At 40.4% G+C, this 21,822-nt stretch overlaps 1 protein-coding gene across 2 annotated transcripts; it reads right to left on the bottom strand.

Annotated features, from left to right (window-relative positions):
- Window positions 1–1,875: 1,875 nt before the first annotated feature.
- On the bottom strand, window positions 1,876–8,244 carry LOC146638617 (uncharacterized). 2 transcript variants are annotated; one of them, XM_085370089.1, is made up of 7 exons: window positions 8,031–8,244; window positions 4,217–4,367; window positions 3,650–3,793; window positions 3,338–3,466; window positions 2,987–3,217; window positions 2,609–2,737; window positions 1,876–2,233 (listed from the first exon to the last, which is right to left on the bottom strand). In XM_085370089.1, the coding sequence occupies exons 1-7, from the start codon at window positions 8,186–8,188 to the stop codon at window positions 2,006–2,008; spliced, it is 1,170 nt and encodes a 389-aa protein (XP_085226215.1). In that variant the 5' UTR covers window positions 8,189–8,244; the 3' UTR covers window positions 1,876–2,005. The 2 variants fall into 2 exon arrangements, with proteins under 2 accessions (XP_085226215.1, XP_085226218.1); XM_085370092.1 differs by having other exon boundaries at window positions 2,609–2,734.
- Between the last annotated feature and the right edge of the window lie 13,578 nt (window positions 8,245–21,822).

The following is a 21,822-nucleotide window of genomic DNA, read 5'->3' as shown; positions in this document are numbered from 1 at the left end:
TTGATCCACCGTAAAACACCATCTGGAAAGCACCTGGTTGCGAACGGCTTAATTATTCACCATGGCAAAAAATCCCAAACACAGTGCCAATGCAATAAAAGCATAACCTTGTAACCATAACCATAACTTGTGTCATTATATTTCAATGATAAAAGCTGATAAAAAGACCAAACTAGAGTCAAGGTCTTGTGGGAAAATTAATAACAATATATTTTATTCATAAACTGGAAAACAGGGATAAATGAGCAGCGTAGAAGCAACCCATCAGTTTGAGGATGCAGATCGGTTTCAGTGTGACAAAGAGCAGCTTCCACAGTGACTTCCTTCTATCACTTTGGTGCTGACAAGCAATTGTCCTTTTAAATATATCTGTGAAAATCAATTAATCAGTGACCAAATAAACGTAACGACCCTTTAATACAAAGACAGGCAACCTTTCACAGTCTGTTACAAAAACCTAGAAGTATGCAGTGGAAAATCTTGTTTAGGAAAACCCCTCCAGTCACTCTTTCTGGTTTCAGTGACGACAAAGACCACTTAGCAGTAAAAACGTGCAGCAGCCCTAACTGCTTCCTTCAGACTGCAAAGATATTAATCTCTGAGGAAAAAACCCCACTCAACCTTCCTTGTACAACTTTCTGAAATTGCAAATAGGTTTGATGGTTCAGTGCAATGCGTCCACTGAAGAACCACATAAACGGCACAGCTGTGTTGGTATTCTGAATCAATGCGAATACATGTATTAAAATTGATCATCAAATCATGCTTTATTTTATAATGTTTACTAATTGGCTAATAACTGCTTTGTATATTAGCCAATTAGTATCTATGAACATTACACAGATAGCTTAATAAAGCCACAACTGTCATTTATGAATCCATATGAGAATAAATAATTTGTAATGCATATATAAGCATTATTATGATGACTAGTATGACGCTAAACCTTATGTTAATAACATAACATAACACCTTGTCTGTGTTTGTGAGATGTCAGGAATGATCATTGATCAGTAAAAGCATGAATGTACTACAAAACCACCAACACCATGGTATATGCAATATATGCCATTTAAACAATCTTTAATTACACAAACTAATAAAAATATAATTGTTAGTGATATTAATTATCTGTATCTTTAATTAAACATTATAGATATTAAATGACCTTTTACAAAAAAGGGTTACACAAAAGTGTTGCAATGAAGTGAAAGATTCAAAAGGCAACTTAAATATGTTAATCCTAATAAAAGCATATTTACACTTTATCGGAAACATGAAACGATGCAAGTGTGATGAACTACACTCATAAATCATGCCTGATTTTGACTAAACTATCTATACAGGCACATCTTCAATCAATATCAGTCCCGCATTGCTAAATTATTAAGTTATAAGTTAAGTTATGTGGGTAAGTGATCGAGTTAGCACAGCTGAAAACTGTCATGTTAAGTAACAACGTCATTATAGTTTCAAAATATTCCTTAAAAATAAAAGAAAGAACCTTCTTCTGAAACTTGTCTGGTTATGTTTGCTCTAAGTGATGATGTCATATGTACAGCAGTGTGTAGCTACTTCCTTTCACAAACCAGCACATTCGTGCACAAACAGTGAAGCTGTCAGCTGAGGATCTGTGAGGTGTTTGTTTAGCTCAAACTACAGTTTTTGGTTCACTCATCTTCTCGCTCAGTTCTGGTCTCCTACTTCTCTTTCTGTTCTTTTTGTTTCAGTTTCTCTTCGGCTGTGAAGGGAATATTTCATAAGGTTGTTCTTTTTACACTATAAGGAAACTTCAAACTTGCAGCAGTGAGAGTTATGTACACACTGGCAAATGTTTGTGCTGAAGTGCTTAAAAAATTACATGAAGAGTTTTACTTTGTCTAATGATGCTTTTCCAGACGAGACTTAGTACTCAAGATCCTTTGCGAGCTGCTGACACATTTAGTGAGTCTGATGTTACCAGGCACTCATTTTCTGTAAACATGGCTCACTTTCCCTCTAAGTGTCACACTGACTCTTTGTCCCTGTTTGGGTGCTTTGGGCAGAGTGGGTGGTGCTGTTTCCTTTTCTCTCCATTTTGTGGTCTCTTGTCGCCCCCTAGCAGCTGCTGCTCATTATTACAGCGGTGGATGAGCACAGGGTTTTTGTTTTCAGACGTCTTCTGTAACAGCAGCCTCTGCAGCATCTGTTTGTCCGACCGCTCCCGTCTGAAGTCATCCTCATATATCTTAAGCTGATGAGAAAAACACACGAGATTCCAGTGACAAACACATCTTTAAGACATTCAGGTCGAAGCTGAAAGGGGTTTAATCCGTATATTGTTTTATTTGGAGCAGCTGTGGATTAATCATATATGCCTACTACAATATGTTTAAACATATTACATAAATAAAAATATGGCATTAAAGTCTCTAGTTTGACACTATAAGCCAAAAGAAATAACCAGTCACTGCATGAATTTTCTGTTTGTTCACATTTATTTTGCAAGGTTTGCATCAAGATCAGACAGCAGGCAGGTTTCATAATCTTTGCTTAAGGGATTTAAGTATGAATGTGGGTGTGTTTGCCTGTGTGAGTGTGTACTCTTGTGCATAGACAAAAACACTACCTGTTCTTGCAGTAGTGCCACCTGTTGGCGCATCTCCTCTCTCTTCTTCCTCAGCCTTCGGTTCTCCTGCAGCGTGTGCTTGTGGTCGTTGTGCTCTGTCTGATATTCTGCCTCATATATCTCAGTCTGCTGACACAAGACAAAAACACGGCAGCGAGCCATCGTTAAAGCCGTATTTTGCAATCTGCGGACGCTTATTATTATGAATGTCTGCGCGGCACAGAGCCACCACTTGGTGGTGCCGTTCACCGCTTCATTGAAGTCTCTTTCAGCATTAAGCAAATCTTTCCCTGGCAACAGTGAGTCGACATCAATTCTGCTCTCCTCTCATTAGAAACAGACACATTTCTGGAAGCTGTGCAGAAGAGAGCAGCCCACCTGACATCTCAGTGCCTCCAGCTGCTCTTTTAAATCATGCACTTCTTGCTTGGAGTTTTCCAGCACTCCCAGTGGGGAACTGCTGGCCTGGCCTTTTCGCTGATACTCAGCCTCTGGGCTGGTAGAAGCTGGGAAAAAGGAGGGTGAAGGGTTTTGCGCAGAGCCGCAAGACAGGTCAGGATGACTTCCGGGGCCCAGAGCTGGACCTCGCATCACAGTAGTAAAGCTTCCCTTTGATGGAAAAAAAAAAGACAAAGAGATGAGCAACACTGTGATCATACAACTGAAAAAAAGAAAAGAAAATGCACAATGCGATCAGGTACAGGTGAGACCCTCTGACAGGAGCAATACCGGTTTGGCAGGTGTGAAGTCTCTCCCTGGGTGGTGCAACCTGCTCTCTAGCAGCCTGATATATTCTTGCAGCTCTTGGTTCTTCTTTAGCTCCTGCATCAATGCTTGCTCATAGTACTCCTTTGCACTCTGCAATCCCAAATATAGCAATAAATATCACACATGCAAACCACATCTATTATCGATGGCTATTTAAAACAGCTGCAAGATAACTGTTTAGGAATCCCCTCGTCTACGACACCCACTTCTCAGTATATAAGCAAATGCCCGGAATAAGTTGTGCGGTGGTGGTGTGTTAGCGCTTGCATTTACCTGCTGATGTTCAACTTTGAGGAGCAGTCTGTTGTTTAGCTGTTTGATTGCGCTGTTCTCCAGCTCCAAAGCCTCCAGCCTGTGCTGTAGACGCAGCGTGGCACTGCGGTACACCTGGTCCCAGTCCTCGTTCAGCTTCATCAGCTGTGACACATCATCATGACCATCATCATCACACAACAGTCATTACTGCCAAGGCCTCCACTGCAGTAATCAATAGCTTCGTTCATTTAATCTTTACTGCCGTCACTCTGTCTGTCGTCACAACAATGCTGGCATCACAAACTGAAGCCGGGCACTTCATTCTTACTCTAAATGCATTAGTTACCCCCCCCCCCTCGGTTTCCTTTTTTTATTAAGAAGCAACTAATTAAAATCAGGAAGCCCTGGTTGTATAATAGTGAAAAATTGAACTCAAATGATGGTTCTTCACAGCTTTGCAGCAATTTTCACACAACACCCACAGTTCTCCTCTGGTTTTCAGAGAGAACTAAATGTAATTGCCAACATCAGCAATAAAATGCGGGCCAGTGGAGAATATGTGCCGGTTTTAATGCGATGCTGTACCTCCTTGTTGACTCTGCGGAGCTCAGTGTTCTTGTTGAGCAGCAGCAGCTTTTCCTGGTCAGTCGAGGTGACTGTCAGACTCTCTGTGATCAGAGTCACCTGCTCCTCTGTGGACAGCAGCCTGTCAGCCACGGGACTCTCCTCCTGCACCCTGCACACCGACACACAGATGCTGTTTACACATGCATACATACCAGAGGAGGATATGGAGTTTGCCTTAAATAAAATCACGATCAAGAACATCAGAAAAGGATTTCCATTAATAAGCCAGCACATGTACACTTAAAAAAAAGTCAAGGTACTTTTGAACGCCCACTCCCGTAGAGTGCACTTACAGGGAATCGAATAGGAGCCATTATGCACACCCACGCACACACACACACACACACACACACACACACACACACACACACACACACACACACACACACACACACACACAAATGCATAGTCACATTATGTACTCAAAATACTCAGGCACACACACACACACAGAGCGATGTTCTTCTCAGTGTCTCTCCTGGCATATCAAAGTTTGTTTACTATCCGATGTATCTGCGCATTGATAGCCCATGGAAACAACGTGGGTGATGATCCCTGGAAAATGCACTTTTCTATTGAACTGCACGCAGGAACGAAAAATATTTGCAAGGTCTAATTAGTCAAACTAGCTTCCTTTCTACCAGCTCTGATAGGAGCTCTACTTAAAAAGAAACAGCTAAGCAGTCAAAAGGGGGAGAAGAAGCCCGAGGGTGGGGAGGTGGGGTATCTGCTCACAGAGGAACACACAAAACAGTGAACGCAGGCCGCAGGGCTTCTTAACACAAAAATACTGCCGCAACCTCACAGAGCTAAGTACTACAAAGAATAACAATTTGCGATCATACCTCATTCCCCTCAAGGCTAAACTCCTCCGCAAACACATGCTTTCATCCACTTATGTTCAGTGTCCTGCTATGTGAAAATCTGTGTTACACAATTTCAGAAAGCAGCAAGGCAATAGCCACAAATAGGAACATGGAAGTCTAAACATGAGCAAAATGGCACAATGGGTTAACTTTTGAAGCTATTACTATTATTACTATTGCTACAAAGACTCTTTTTATATATAAATGTGATGTAATCTGTTAAAATAAATAAACCATACATCCATTTTCTTCCATTATCCATTTCAGGGTTGCTGAAGCTAGTGCTGTGCAATACTGCACACATGGTATCAATCTGATACCAAGTAAATACAGGGCCAGTGTTGCTGATACAGTACTGATACCTGTGAAGACGGCGTATGCAGGAGAGAGCAGTGTAGTTCTCTTCTCGTGTCTAGTCTGTTCCTTGGTTTCGTCTCTGCCTTGTCATCAGTGCCTCTTGTTTTCGTCTGTCTCCGAGTTTTGTTATCCTTTATCTCCCTGGTCATGTCCCCGTGTTTGTCTGATTTCCCTCTGCTTTCATGTTTATTCATCTGTGGTCCAGTACTATGTGAAATTCATGTGTCTCGGTCTTGATCGAGTGTGCTGTTTCCTGTTTTACTTTGGTAGCCTCCTGCCTGTGTACTGTCTCCCTTTGTTCTTTGCCGTGTTCTCCCTCATGATGTATGAGTTTACATCCATGCGTACATCCCTACAGTAGTTTAGTTAGTCGTTGTTTTTTAAGTGTTGAGTAAAGCTGTGATTTTTACTTTACTTTTGTCTTCCTAGTTCTGCATTTGGGTGACAGAAACTGGGATTTCTGGAGATTTTGGTGATCTGGAATGCAAATGTACCTTTCTCTAAAGCACTTTGGGTTGGCTTCTCTTGTTTAAAGCTGTAAATCTGCTATAGGCCATAAATAACATGTGTTATGTTTGTGGTATATTTCTTTTAATTTCCAAAAAATGATTATCTGGTTCGATCTGCCCACCTCTAGCTGAAGCCTATCTCAGCTGTCAGAGGTTGAGAGGGCGTAGTCAGGGCTGATAGAGATAGGACAGTGGGAATCCCCCCAAACCTGGCTACCAGGAAGTCAAAGTACATGTAAAAAGGCCCCAGCTACCAGATTCAAACCCTACTTGGACCTACTACTAACCTTTATTTAAATAGATAACTTTGCTGTCAGGTAAATCAGCTTCTCTAATGGGACTATACATTCTGTGTCCTCTCGTGATTATAGGAACAGTATTAAGGGAAGTTTTTTTTTTTTTTTATTATTTTCATTCTATGTCCAGTGTTACTAATTTTGGGCACCAGCAACATTTTAGTTTAGCTTAGCAACGACAAAACAAACCTCAAAAGTTCCTCCAAATACACCAGTGCCCTGTATAACCTCTCTTAGTAACCAAAGTTCATTTAAAAACTATGCTTTTCTAAGAACTGCTGAAAGCTCTGGATAACAAAATAAATGTTGTTAACAACACTCAGAACAGTGACTTTTCCCTTGTTCTCTGAAAAGGTGATATTTTCAAAAAACATTGAGGAAATTCTGCAAAAGTTCCTTTGGTACGTTTAAAATGCTCAAAGCCTGTTCTGAGATTTGAAACGGTTATTATACAAAAAGCAAGTGTATCCATGGTTAAAACTGCTTGTCTAATTTTACACTGTGCCATCTGTCATATTTCTGGGCTCAACGAGAGCACAAAGGGCTTTAGCACAGACTGTTTATGGTCACTAATAGGGAAATCAGCTACAATGAACCCTCTGCTCTGCAGTTTGGGAGGTGCAGTATGAGGGCAGAAGCTGTAAAGAAACACAATGAAATGAAACAGAGCCTAACTTTAGTGGCCACTGCGGCATTAAATACAAATGCACCCATGCCAAAAACCCTGTCTTGGCAAGCTAACACTGTGTATTCAGCCATCCCACTGAAGCAACTATGCTCCATGTCTCCCTGATACAGAGCTTTTTCTCTTCCAGCTTTGACAGTCGATACACACTCCGTGACCCAGTTTCACTAAGTTTTCAATCATATGCCATCTCGGAAGGACACCAAAATGCTACTGCCTTCTGCGGCAATATGGTAATTTACTGTCATGGCATATAATAAAGAGGTAGACAGAAAAAAATCTTTCCTTCTTGCTGGTAACCCTGACAAATATCACTCTACTTGTGCGTGGGGTGGCCACAGTTAAAGCCCCACAGGAGGAGGCGGACGAGGCTGATTTTAAGACTCATCATATGGGTAAATACTGTGATAAAGTGTACCCACCCCCCATTGAGAAGAAAGAATATTAGTCACACGCATATGTTTTATATGTACCATGAAATAAGTGTAAGAAACATAAAAGACACTTAAATGATACTTTTTTAAAGTTTGATTTCTTGACATTAAGCAAGAAATGACATTTTGGTGGTATTTCTATTTAAACCAAGTCTTGCGAAACAGTGAACTGAAGCCTACGTTTTTTTGGTGATCTCATGGGAAACTCCGCAGTTACTCTTTATTCCTCCTCTCGCTGAGGGGAACTTCCTCGTAAAACTACACAAATATCTTTAAAAACATGTCACTTAAAAGGTTTTTATCTACAATGGGACTTTGAGTCTTTTTAAAGCATTTCTAAAATTTATTGTATACCTTGGGGTCTGAAACTATGTACTTTTTTTAGGTGGACAGAAACTCAGCACCCCTTGGACACTATAGGTAGCCATCTATGCAATCCTGCCTACATAAATCTTACCATGAGTGGATTTGAGGCTGTGATTGATAAGATAAGATAAGATAACCTTTATTAGTCCCACATGTGGGAAATTTGTTGATTATGATTTACCGCATATTTTCCTGTTTTTGTTTCTATTTCATAAGTAGAAATACACACACACGCACTCACACACACTTACACACTCACCATAACTCTTCTTCAGCTGATTTGGGTTCCTGTTGGCTCTGAGGAAGGCTGCTGTCACTTTTAGGTGAAGCATCTTTCTGTCCTCCTGTTGGTTCTCCTTCTGCTGCTGAAGATGATAACGAGGAGGAAGATGACAAAGACAGCAGATCTCCATCCATTATAAATCGAATATGTAAATCGTCATGAAGTCCTCAAACTAGTTGTTCTTCATACAGCCTCCCCGGCGCGTGTGGTGGAAAGTAAATACTGTCGTCTAGTATTGATACGTAGTGAAAAGAGGAAGTAGCCGAGACCATGAGCCACATGATGCAACGAATAGGAAGTGACAAGCTGTTCCAGCTCTTTGCTGAGGAGGGTCTGTCCCACCGTACTTTAGCTGTTGAAAGTATTGTAACCCCCCACATGTGACCACACATTATTCAAATGTTTTCTCAGTTGGCCTTTTTGGTTTAGATCATTTGGAGAATTTGGGAAACTCCAGTTAGTGTCGATTGTGTGAGTCTGTGCATGTGGGTCAGTGTTGGGGACTGCGTGCCCGTTAGCTGAGCTGTTTCTGAATAAGCAATTCAGAAAAGAGCTACCGTAATAGGTGAGGAGCTGAATAGATATGCATAATTTATGCATGATTATGTATTGTAGGACATGTAATTGATAATAATGGTAATGCATACATTTATTCATAACGCATAATGACAGAGTCAGGCTGATTGCATTCACCAGTCTGCTCATTACTGGGACTGAGGGAAATTGGCTGCAACAGGTTAATTAGTAAATCACAAGTTCATCCAAGGGACAATCAAGTAAATTAAAGGATTTTTGTTAATTATGTTCCTCTTAGTCAGGCTAAGCTGTCTTTTATTAACACTAAGGAAATTAATTTGACAACCTAGTTTGCTACACACTGTTTCCCATCGTGTCCGAGAGATTCGAGGCCAGTCGTGGTAAAAAAATGAATTCCTGAGAAACATTTTACGTACATACCAAACTGCAAATATAGTATTTTAGCATTTTAAGCATTCAAAGGTCAATGGAAATAAATCTCCTGATCTTTTACCGTTAACTCATTAACTGATGACTACTTCCCAACTTCCTTTTTCCTTGTGACCAATAAATATTTTGTAACCACAAGAACAGTAGTGGCTCAAAGAGAGGCAGTTTCAGACTGTTTGTGTGACATTTTGGTCAAAGGCAATAAATCTCAGCAGCAACTTTTTGGCTAGAATGGGTCCCCCAAACATTTCATACACACACACCGTGGTTCAGTATGAAAACTGTAAACTACTCTTTTAAGATAATTTGGATACATTTAGATGAGTCTGTGCTTGAATAACTGCACAGCTCGTGGGATTCTCACTCAGTGTTTGTTTAGAGCTAGATATAGAGATATATATATATACACATACAACACATGCCAGATCTGTGCCAGCTTGCTCGAGGATTCTGACTATAGTGTCTGACCCGTTTGTACACAGATTGCCTTCCTGTCCACACGGTAAGTTATTTCCTTGTAAAGCATGACTTTATAGCTGATGGTTAAGGTCTGGGCGCCTGATAACTCTTTAATGTTTTTAATACCTTTTCAAATGTCAATTTCCGGTCTCATTAGTACTCATTTCAACTCATTTCAAAAAACAGAAAAAAGTTTAACACGGGACCCAACCACTTTGCGTCACCAGTAGTTATTTTGGCCATTGTCACTCGAATGTTGTGGCTGTAGACCGCTGATAGCCGTTTCCATGGTGAATACCCCATAACTTCTGTGGCATTTTTTATTGTTGCACTTAAAAAAAATACCAAAACCAGGAAACAGGAAATAACACTTCATACATCACAAGTTATTGTTCAACATTTTACTGTTACAAACATCTGTCTTTGTATATGTCGCAGTAAGTAATTCTGTTTAGCTGACTTTACGTTTAGTGACTATGCTGACATGAACCTAAACTATTGTTTCATTCCTAAACCTTTTAAACTACTTGTCTTAGTGTTACTTTGGTTTTAGTCATTACACGTGTAACTCAACCTAAGTATGGACCGGAATACTTAATTGTGCGATATGACCAAAATCTCATATCCCGATATAAGACATCTATCGTCCTGATAACGATATAAATCACAAAAATTTTACATTTTCTGTACATTCTGAGAATCGCGGGCAGCTCGACTTGCGTAAAGTGTTTCCAGCTGGGCGTCGTGTATCTGGAGTCGAGTGTTTTAACCAAAGCATGAAACTATACATTTTTAGACATAAGTTGTAACGGCCGCCGTTTTCTTTGTGAGTATTTATTACACGGCGTGCTGCGGGGAAAAGCCTGTTCTAACGTTTGAATCTAAGGTTTATTTTTTAGCACCTGGCAGCTCTTTTTTGCTTCTCATCCGTAAGTACTCTGCATACTCTTTTACATGATTACGTTTATTTTGAAAAGTCTCAACAGGATCTTGAGCTTTATTGTGAAAGGTTTATGTGGAAGATAAACAAGCGGACACGCGATGGTTTTACCGTAGTTGTTGCTAACCACAACAGTCGCTTGTCCGTTGGTAGTGTGGTTATATTAAATATAAGAGAAAGAGAGAACTTTAAGAAATTAATATAGCCACTACCGTGACCATCAAAACGATGAAAAAATATTGCAGTAAACAGTTTATTTTGCAACACCACGAAACAAACGATAGCATAAAATGAAACGATAGACGTTTTTATATCGTTATCGAACAGCCCTACTTAATTGTAGCTACAGAAGCATGAAAACCTGCACAACACTGTTCAGATAAACCTGGAGATGGACAGCAGCACAGATGGGAAAAGATTTTGAGCCAAACGACTCGTCTAGAGCTGTCATTTAAATACAAACGTTGGCAGGATGGACTCTGGTCCAGCTCCTTTAAACATGATGGGATTACATGGAGTGATCCCCTCATGTTGCTCAAAGCATCATTGTGCAGGGTTATGTGGCCACTAGTTGGGCCCATAAATTTCTTTACATGTGTAGATTGCACAAAGTAAAATAAATAAAATAAAAGTCTACCAACATAAATGGTACTACAGCTATCCTGCTATGACCAAAATGATTATCTGTCATATTTAATCACACATATGTATACATATATACACACATTTGGAGGTAAAGACCCTACAATTATTGAAGGAAACGGCAAAAATCATACTACTTGCTAAGCAAGCCCTTGGAGACAGCAGAAAGGAAAAACTCCCTTAACAGGAACTTCTTATTAAAAAGGAAAGTGTCAGTCTCCAGAATCCAAACTGGGAGCTGGTTATTCTCTTGTGTAGCAACCCGTGTATTCCTAGAGGATAACAAAAGCCCCTGCAAACAGCTTTTGGGTGGTTTACAGTATAAGCAGCCCTTTTAGCATTTGATGTGTTACCCTGATATAAAAGGGGGAGAGCAAGAAAATATGTCAGTGGTGCCCAGTAGCTCTGATTTGCTCCAGTGATTCCATTCACATGTCTGTGCCATCTATCATGAACTCCAGTCAGAGTATTGCTGTGCCAAGCAGAGGTTTCGCTGGGAGGCCAAACGAGGGAGAAGCGGTGCGGTGCCATTTATTGACCCACGCCACTATCAAAGCCAAGGACAAATGGGCTGCTACTCCACGATGGGATTGATTTTTAGTCTAACAAGAGATCGTAGAGAGGAACAGAGAGTGTCCCATAGAGTGAGGACGACCGAGGAGTGGATAGCTCTCCTGCTATGCGGCGGCCTCTATATGCATGTATGTGTGGGCTGAATTCTTTATAACCTGTAGAAAAAAGTCTGGCTCTAAAAATGGACTGGAACGAATTGGGCTCTTTAGCAATATGTCTCTCTAAAATATCCACTTTATAACCATAACAATTGCTTCACCTGTTTAATCACTCATTTAGTCTCCAGCTATCAAAATAAATGAGCTCTGATGTGTATGTCTCAGCAGCATGACTCTGGGGAGTGGAAAGGCTAAAAGTCCAGGAGAACTTCTGCTTAAATGTGGCAATTTGGTGTTGTCACAGTTCAATAGAAGGGGGAATGACACGTTGGGACGACGTCCCCCAGGCTGCCTGTTATTTATTTATTTTTCTTGGTTTTGTGTTGGAGGTGGGAGGAGCGGTATCGGAGAGTCCAGGGAGAAGAGAGACCTGACATCACTTCTGTGATTGCTATGGCAGGGTTCCGTCTTTAGTTCCCTCCTCACTATTTTCTAAATTATTTTATTTACATATTTTTTAATTACTAAGCTCCTTTGTGTTGTTCTTTATCTATTTTTTCCAATTTATTGAGCTCCCCTCTTGTCTGCATTTTTCTTACCTTATTTAAATATTTGTTTTGTTATATAGCATTTTAATTACTGAGCAAACTGTCAAGGTTGTGTTTAATATCTTGTTTGCTGTTAAAGAAATGTCCAAACATTGGAAAACAAAAAGTATATCTTATCTCATCTTGCCAAGCATGAGCACTGCTTAGTATGTGGTTCCACTTTGCGTTGTATTATTTTATCTTTATTATCCTGTATAAATTTTTCCTTAACTTACCTTATCAAAGCACTCACAACACTACTTTCCCCCCCTCCTTATATTTTTTCACAGTAATATTATTTTAATTAATTCAATTTGAATTCAATTTAAGATTATCAGTGTGGTATTCATTATTTGACTGAACTATGAGCCAGTTCCAGTTCAACCTGGAATACTGCATTCACTCACACTGATGCACACTCATTAAATGAACCAAAACAATGATTAATGAGTTTGGTCTACTGGCTTTGTGATGCAACCATAAGGTAGCTCTTAAATATTGAGAGTGAATTCTTTACAGAGCCACAAAAAACAGTTTTATCTAACAAAGTTACTTCATATGGGCGACACAATGTCACATCAATTTCATTTGCAACACAGAAAGCATTACCACTGATTAATGTGCTTCCCATTAAAACCGAAAGAAGCAACGGCAGACGGGGATATGGCATAAATCATTTGGATTCATCAAAGAAAAAGACATGTTAGCATGCCGATTTGAAACAGTTTAGGGTCATAATACAAATGGCTTTTTAATTAGGCATCAGATGCATCGCATGCTAGCTTTTCCCCGTTTATTACGCAGACGTGAAAAGAAAACCTCGCAAATGGGAAAGAAGTCGACGTTTAAAAGCTCCAGCCAAATTTTCCTCTGTTATGATTTTCAAAAACTCTTCTCTAATGCCAGGGTAACAATCTCCTGCAGAGGGTTGCATCAGCAAACACAAACCGGCGCCGTCATTCTGAACTGATATCGAGCACACAGATTGATGCACCTTGCGTTAAACAGTCCGCACAGGCCTTTGAAGAGTTACAGACGTGAAAAAATAACAAACGGCTGCAGGGTCAGAGACGAAAGAAATCAAGTGTTGTTGTTAAAGATAAAGCTTGAGGTTTGAATCGGGTGGGCAGGACATCGCTCTCTGTCAGTCTAACAGCTGACAGAGAGAAATTGGCTCTTGTGTGTTTTGTGCTCTCTACTTTGCAGAACAATGAAGGTTGAATTTAAAATTTTAAAACACCAACGGTAAGAAAAAAAGCTCTATTTTCACCTGTTTGAGTCAAAGTTTGTGAGAATGAACTATAAAGGTGTCAATCTCCTCAGCACAACCTGACAGACTTCCTGTTGAGCCACACACAGAGCAGGAAAATTGGACAGTATTGAGAGGTGGACTATGAATGATTGCTTATGGGTTGTTTTTTCTTTCTACACTTTTCATGGCAAAAAGCCGAATGACACCATTCTCTCCCTGCAAAGCCTTCGAGTTGTTTGTTTTCTCTTGGGGATTTTCTTACTGCAGATCCAGAATACACTCTGATGCAATTCGCAAAGCCCTGCTCGCTACAGAAAGGCCAGCACACAGAGTTCAGCAAAGTTTAAATGTGACACTTGCTATTAATTTGGCCAGTTAATCACAAATGCTCACTATTCTCCATTAACTAAGCTTTTAATGCCCCCATTAAGAATTAATGTCAGCCTATTTTGCACTTCAACATGGGTGAGCTCATTAGAGACAATCGCTGAACATGGCTCTTCTCTGGCCGGCCATGACATAATACATTAAAGCCCTGCGTTCACAGTCTAGATTATAGTGTTGGCGAGTAAATCTAATCTGGTTCATTTAAGTCTGTAGCACAGGCAGGTCTATCGTTATATCCCTGTGCAGTTTAGCCCTCGGTTTCAGCTTCCACCATGCTCTTTTCTTTCCTTTCATTTGTCCTCTCTCTGTCCTCTCTTTTCTTTTTCTCCTCCAGCACGACAGAGCACTTTACATATCTAGTCTAGACCAATTCCAGGTAGCCTTGACCCCTATTTATCAGCTGCAGGAATTATAACAGGTGTCAAAACGATAGGGCAGTGCGGAGTTCCTCGGTTGCTTACACTGTGAATCACAATCACAGCACGATCTGAGAATTACAGAGAAATGCTGCCTGGATCTCTTTTCGTTTAATTAGAAATGCTTGGGAGCCGAAGTCGAGCTGCCTATCATGCCGACTTGTGATTGGAGAGGAAGGCAGCCCTCAGTCACAACATCCATCAGCGCTAGAAAGTGTCGAGTGTGTGCTTACAATAAATATTGTAAAGGTGAAAGGGTGTGCATAGGTGTGAGGGCAGCAGAACTTTGCAATATCACAGCAGGCTGCTTCCAAAAGATTTCATTTTCCACATCTCCCAGCACCCTAATCTAGGCGCAGGGTAGAGCTGCAGAGCCGAATTCACCGAGAGAAAGAAGGATTATATGGAACATGCAAAACGTTGTACCTGAAAGGATGTCAGGGGAAGGAATCTAGCAGAAATAGACTTTTGTAAAGATGAATTGCTGCACCACGAGGTACATTTGGCCCATTTCACTCCACCGCGTTCTGCTATACTCTGCCATTTAGAAAGTATGGTGATAAAACACTCCAATCATGATCTCATGCAAATTTGAGCTTTAATTCTGTACTTCCCCTGTAATACTTGTACGGGGAGCGGGGGGGTGTCAAAGAACACAGCTGATCTGACTCAGACAGTTTGAATCTAACACCAGGCGATAATAAGCCCGGCTGGGACAATCAGTCACTGTCACTCACGTGCTTATAACTGGACCATAATGTGACCGAGCCAAGACAGTAAGTACTCTCATAACTCTATACTGCTGTTGCTTCTGCTTAGCCAATCTCACAGCACTGTGAGGTGACTGTATATGACATTTCATACATCTTGGCCAGCCCCTTATTGTATTACAATTGCTTAGCTGTATGAATGAGCATACAGAGCAGCACATACTTGCTGAGAAAACAGAAATTCTCATTATAGTTATTTCAAAACAGCATGTGGTCATTACGGGGCCGGAGAGAAGCAAATAGAAATTCCACGACCTGTGAAATATGTATTTATAAGCCACACCTTGATTATGCGAAAAGCTCTGTGTGTACGTGCGTGTTGGCTAACGGAAAATGAACTGAGGTGAAATGTGTGCTGAAGGGGGCGGGGAGGCAGAGAGTCTGTAGGCTCTGGATCGGCCTGACAGAATCAATGGGGTCAATTAACATAAGGAGAGTACAGAAAGCAAACACAATATCAGATCTATCTGCAATCCACTGCGTGTTTCTTCTTTGTGTGTATGTGTGTGTGTGTGCGTGCTCTGACAGGCACATCAGAATGCAGCAACAGTCTGCATAACATATGCACTGGAGGAGAAAGTGAAAAAAGGTCATTTCCCCTTACTGGCTTAGAACAAGTCTGAGGTGAAATGTAAAAGAAAAAAAAAAAGAAAAAGAAAGAAAGAAAGAAAGTATTTCTAAAACTCATAATGCTGAGCTTGTGGAAAAAAGAAGAAGAGTTTTTTTCTTGTTGAAATAATTTATTATCTGCATCTTTATGTGGTGGACTGAAATCCAGATTGGTAGATGATAAAGAGATTAAGAAAAAACACATTACTTTATATAAGACTAAAAAAGGTGAATAAAGCCCTGATTGTTCAGTGCTAATTTTACTTCATAATCATTCTGTATTTTGCTTTTTGACTTCCCTAGGAATTCTTGTTTTTTCCTGTTCCCCAGTAGCTCCATGTCAACGCACCATTCAACTACCAACCCTGCTTATCCCGCTAACTGAACTCAAAGTGCCCGCCAGGCTTTCTGCTGTACAAGCCTCCTTCAGCTCATCCTATCCTTCCTAGCCTCACTACCTCTACTAGCCCCAGCTCACCATGAGCTGCCAGCTAGCTTAATATTGTTGAAAGTTCTTCTAAAAGCAAGAAGTTGTTGTATTTAGGCACTCTGTTTTAAACATGTGTCTAGAGCACATGTGTCAAAGTCAAGGCCCGCGGGCCACATCCGGCCCGGCGTACATTTATATCCGGCCCGCGAGATCATTTTATATAGATTTATTATTATTGTTATGCATGGCCCGGCGATATGAAGCGCTAATAACACACAAACTACAGATAATGCAGCGCTGCAGCCTCCTTGCCGAACGCTAGGCTACCTGGGAACATTCCTGCGTCAATTAAGTCAAACTTCTGTTACCTAGCCCCTCACAATGGCAAAGAGAAAAGCTGATTCTGAAAACAGAGCCTTTCAGCACCAGCGCAGGAGGCTGAATATATGTTTACAAACATTGCTGGTAAACTCGTATCTTATTTGTGGAGCTAATGTGGCTGTAATTAAAGAATTTAATTTAAGACGGCACTACGAGTCAAAACATAAGCTGAAAAACTGAAATGCAGAGCAGAAACTACAGAGAGTAGAAGAGCTAAAGAAGAATCTGACATTTCAACAGAAGATTTTCACCAGAGCAAAATCACAAAGTGAAACCGTTGTGAAAGCAAGTTTTATTGTAGCAGAGGAGACAGCCAAATCAGCCCGGTACCACTCTGAAGAGCTGCACGATGAAGGTGTACGGCATCTTGTGTCCAGACAAAATGCAGATTTTGGCAAATGTGAGCCTGATTTAAGAACACAGTTGTGTGTTCTTAAATTACATACTCTCTTGCTGTGGATGAAAGTACATACATGATGGACATTGCACAGCTGACCATCTTCATCCATGAAGAGGAAATATTGGAAATTAAATCGATGCACGGGACAACGACAGGAAAAGACATTTTTGAAAACGTATTTCAAAGTGTAACCGACATGAAACTGCCCTGGGACAACAGATGGAGCGCTGGTGTTGTGCAGGATGTAGGATCTAGTAAAGATGCAGGAGGAGAAATGTACCAGTGAGTTAACAGCAGATCACTGCATCACACACCAGGAAACGCTGTGTGGTAAAGTCCTAAAAATGGAGCATGTAATGACACCCCTGGTCTAGAGAAAGACACATGGTGTCTAATCAGATACTTACTTTGGCGTTACCTCTGCCTCCAGTGACACTGTGAGCAATCTTGGAGTCATTTATGATCAGGATTCGTAAACAGAGAGGTTCTTATATTTTCTATACAACATGGCTTTTATACAACTTGCCTCCTTACCCATTCACACCAGCACTTTCTTTTTTATATGCTTTTCCTGTGTAAGTGCTTTCTATCTAACATTGACACATCTGAACAACTTGGGGTTAGTATGCAGACTGGAGCACATGGGGACTGGACCGCCAATGTTCCAATTAGTAGGTGAACTGCTCTACCGCCTGAGCCACAGCCACCTTATATGCCCTGTAGCACGCACATTAAACAAACATATTAGGCCTGCCTTCATTCAGTTGCGCAATGTTGCTAAAATTACAAACATCACTCTCAGAATGAAGTTGAAAATCTAGTTCACGTGTTCTCGGCTCAACTATTGAAATTCATTACTATCAGGTTGCTCTAAAGGCTCGCTGAAGAGTCTTCAGTTGACCCAAAATGCTGCAGTAAGAGTACAGACAGGGTCTAGAAAGTCACTAGACTACATGCTTACTTATGGTTCCTACACAAGCCTCACGAACTACACAATCCTAGTTTGTTGTGCTGCACAACAAACATTAATTACATTTTTAAGGAGGTGTAGTCCTAGAGTGGTCTGATGTATTGGGTTAATTCCCCTTGCCTCTCAAAACCTGTACAAATTGTAGTCTCCAAAACTAAAATATCTGTGAGAACCCAAACAACCCTCGACTGTGATGATTAACTTTGACTTTCTTAAATCGGTAGGTTGTCCCCTTAAGGCCCGGCTGGACTGAACCAGTTCAATAAACCGAGATGTGTTAAATCGATAACAACCTTCAGTCAGTCATGTGGAAGAAACTGTAAAAGCAGCCATTTTGTGTATATCCATGGGTCTCATCGCATTAACACTTTTGAAGGTAACCTGGCGGAGAATGAGATAATGATACTCTGAGACAAATACCTGCTTTGGACCCGTTATAGTAAATGGTGGCATTATGCTTCCCAGGTTCCAGACAGTTAGTTCTGCCTTTGCCTTCTTCTCATTTGCTCAAATCCAATAGCACTATTTATGCGGGGTGCTGGGAAATGATAAATAATAGGATGCTGCCTAATAAATATGAAATCCCTGGATCATTAGCTGGATTAGATTGAAGGGGAAAGTGCATAATCAGCCTATGGTTGCACTACAGGCGGGCAGTCATCGATATCATGGCATCAGCTCCCCAAAGAGTCAGACAGAGATAGAGCGACAGTTAGAGACGGTTAGGGGTATAAGAGAGAGAAAAAAGGCCGTCTGAAAGGATTAATTCAGTAATAGAGAGCAGCTAGAAGCCATTACAGAATATGAGCATCTATTTAGTATTCAAATAGGCACTGTTATTACCATGGAAGAGCAGTTCTTTAGTCTTGGACCTTGAAGAACGCTGCAGGATGTGAAGCGGGGAATAGCTGGAGATTAAAAGATAAAAGTTCCCTGTCAGTAATACTACACAACAGCGAGAGGAGGTAAAACAGTGGAGATGAAGACATGATTTTGTGTTTTTAAATATACTGTGCTGACATCACTTCACACCCAGCACTGCTTTTGACTTTTAGCCTCCAACTAAGGCTCAGAGATGGTGGAGAAGTGGTTCCATAGAATCCTGCAGCGGGCCATCCCTCCAGCCCGCTGACAGGCCAGTCGATGTGTTTAATCAACCAAAGACACGCTGTAGCGAAACAGGCCTTGCATCAAAGAAGTGCTGACACATTAATTCACCTCTCCTCCAGACATAACAGCACACTGCCTGAACTGGGGCAGCTGAGTGCACGCTCACATTTACAGTCATTATTACAGAGATGGAAAAATAACCTGAAAGGCAAAAATAATACTGAACAGGAAGCGAGGGTGCTCACCAACAGAAGATCAATACGGTATTCAAGTACTGCTGTGTTTTAACATCACATAGAGATGAACTCACACCATCAGTTTTGTACCAAAAGTGCAAATGTTGCACTACAACTGACTGTGTTGTTTAGAAATGATTTTTATTTGCATTTTTCTCCCAAGATCTAGTCATGAAATCTATACTGTTTTCAGTATCTTTAGTTTCACGTCTTTCATTATAAATACAAAGTGGGACTACAAATAAATACAAAACTACTGCCCCAATTTGCAGTTTTTTTACAGTGTTGCTGAGCACAGAGTAAACAAGAGTCTTCTGGATAAATACACAACACAAACACCTGTTTGCTGTTGTCTGCATTTCCTCATTAATACTGCAGAATCTCAAGGGGGCGTGCTGGGGAATTTCCATATTTGTAGAAGCTTAAGACCGTTAGCAGAAACACCACAGCGCTCTGTCATGCCAAGTTGTGTTTGTGCCATGATGAGCGCAGTTCAGCAGCTCCAGTTGTGTTTTATCTGCCTTCACGTTAGATTAGCAAAGGTGGGTTGCTGAATTTGTCAGCAGAGATGGGTGTCATCAAAGTGATGCTTTGCATGCTGTCAAAACTAAGCTCTTAAGTAAAGCACTGGTGTGTTGCTGATTTCTGTTGAGATTTTTGACATTTGACATTTCTTTAGTCATTCAGTCATCGCATATTACAGAAACTACACAAAACAATGAATATAAGCTCCATAGCTAAAGCATTGCTTATATTCATGTCTGACTTGGAATCTTATCATTGAAGGTACCCTACCTTTCAAGCAGGCAAAGGAAATAACATCAACAAACAGATAAGAAACCATATTTTCACCTGTTTTTGGTAGTGTTTGCCCTTTGTGCCTTTCTGTCTGTAAACTCAATAGCTTGAAAAGTTTTGAATCGGATTGTGATCAAACTGTGTTGGGCTGTAGGGTGGGTTCATGTTAACAGTCCATTAAGATTTGACTCATTTCCACCAGAGTCTTCAAGGTCAGCGTAATGACTTATTGGCCAAAAATGGACAAAAAGTCTTATAAGACAGACACGATGCTTACAAGTGTGGTGTGTGTTGTCAACATACAGAAGGTATCGTATACAGATTTCAAATATCATGTCACATTTGACCTCTGACCTCTCTTTCAAGGTTAATAGACTGATCTTGATAATAATGTTTTATAGAGCTATTTAAAATTATGCTTTTTACTGCCATTGTTAGTAATGACAGCAAATAGGCAGCACATAGGGGACAAAATATGTGGATTCCAAATATCACATTAATTTGAACCTCTGACCCTAACCCTACATGGTCAAATATGGTCAAATTGCCTTTCTCTTTGAAAATGCCAAAAATTTACTACCTTTGTTTGTTTTGGCAACATTCAGGAAATGATGTAGGTATATGTAGATTTTTTATATCACACTATATTTCATATCTACATTTGACAGCTTTTACTTTCTTTTAAGTTGACCCCAAAGGACTTTTAGGACTTTTTACAGTAACATGTTAAAATCGTTTAAATGATAGCAATATGACAATTTCAACACATCTACAATATTCCTGAATAAGTCATATTTTTTCTGAACACAAAAATAAACTTGTACAATAATATTCTTTTATATACTTAAACACTGCCCAGAGAGTGAGCTACCTTGGTGGAGGTTTGTGGTCTCAAAGTGTTTTTTGCCAAAAATATTGGTGTGTCACTTGGATATTACTCTCAGCTTAAATCCCAGTCAAAGTGCTATAAAAATAAATGTTAAGCTGCAATAAAAATAGATATCTGGAGCTGTTAAATGAGCCCTAACAGTTAAAAATATAATCAGAGAATTACTACAATTAATTAAGCTGACATGAGAAGAATATATCTTCACCAACTTTTTAGCAGTGTATGGAATATATAGCAAAAAAGCTTGATAGGCTGCAATGCTGACTGTGAAGTTCCTCTCATCTCCTAATTCCCATTTACATTTGGAAGCCCTTCACCAAATCATAAAGTTGACATATTACTCCTCAATGCACAGGCTCCATTTCACTTCCACTGTCTCCTTCTGGGGTTGTAAAAATGAGCAATAGGCAGTGTCATTCATGGGACAGTGACTTCTCCCAAGCAGCTTTCTTTAAGTAATAAAAGTCTTGAAATCTCTGAAGTAAATCTGCACTTACACCCTCATACAGCCCCTTTAAGCCTTATCTCAGGTCTAATTCACTTTACAGTAAGGTTATCATTCATCACATGAAAAGTGCTCACCTGCCATCAGGACTAACCTGGGGTGTAAGCATTTCACTAAAGGACACGCGTGTCAGAGGCCCGGGGGATCAAACTCCCAACAGCGTGACTAGCATGAAATCCACTCTACCACATGAGCCACGGATGTCACGTTGTGTAAAATGATGTACAAGTATGAGCGACCAGATGTCCCTCTTTAAATGATGGCTGTACAGCATTTTTACGCCTTGTCCTGCGGTCCCCGTCTCTGCAGGACATGCACTTTCCTAAGTCTGGCTTTTAATCAATGCATGT

The sequence above is a fragment of the Diplotaxodon limnothrissa genome, linkage group LG2 (assembly GCF_057381915.1).
Source record: "Diplotaxodon limnothrissa isolate DT_005_m linkage group LG2, D_limnothrissa_male_GT1.1, whole genome shotgun sequence".
In the NCBI taxonomy this organism is placed as follows: domain Eukaryota; kingdom Metazoa; phylum Chordata; class Actinopteri; order Cichliformes; family Cichlidae; genus Diplotaxodon; species Diplotaxodon limnothrissa.
This window is presented reverse-complemented; position numbering and strand designations above follow the sequence as displayed.

What these genes read in the sequence shown, in the direction of transcription:
- LOC146638617 (XM_085370089.1), bottom strand. Translation starts at nt 8,188, where the DNA reads ATGGATGGAGATCTGCTGTCTTTGTCATCTTCCTCCTCGTTATCATCT. An exon ending in TCCGCAGAGTCAACAAGGAG is followed by an intron (nt 3,794 to 4,216) that starts GTACAGCATCGC and finishes GATGTGTCACAG; the next exon opens with CTGATGAAGCTGAACGAGGA. An exon ending in TGGCACTACTGCAAGAACAG is followed by an intron (nt 2,234 to 2,608) that starts GTAGTGTTTTTG and finishes TTTTCTCATCAG; the next exon opens with CTTAAGATATATGAGGATGA.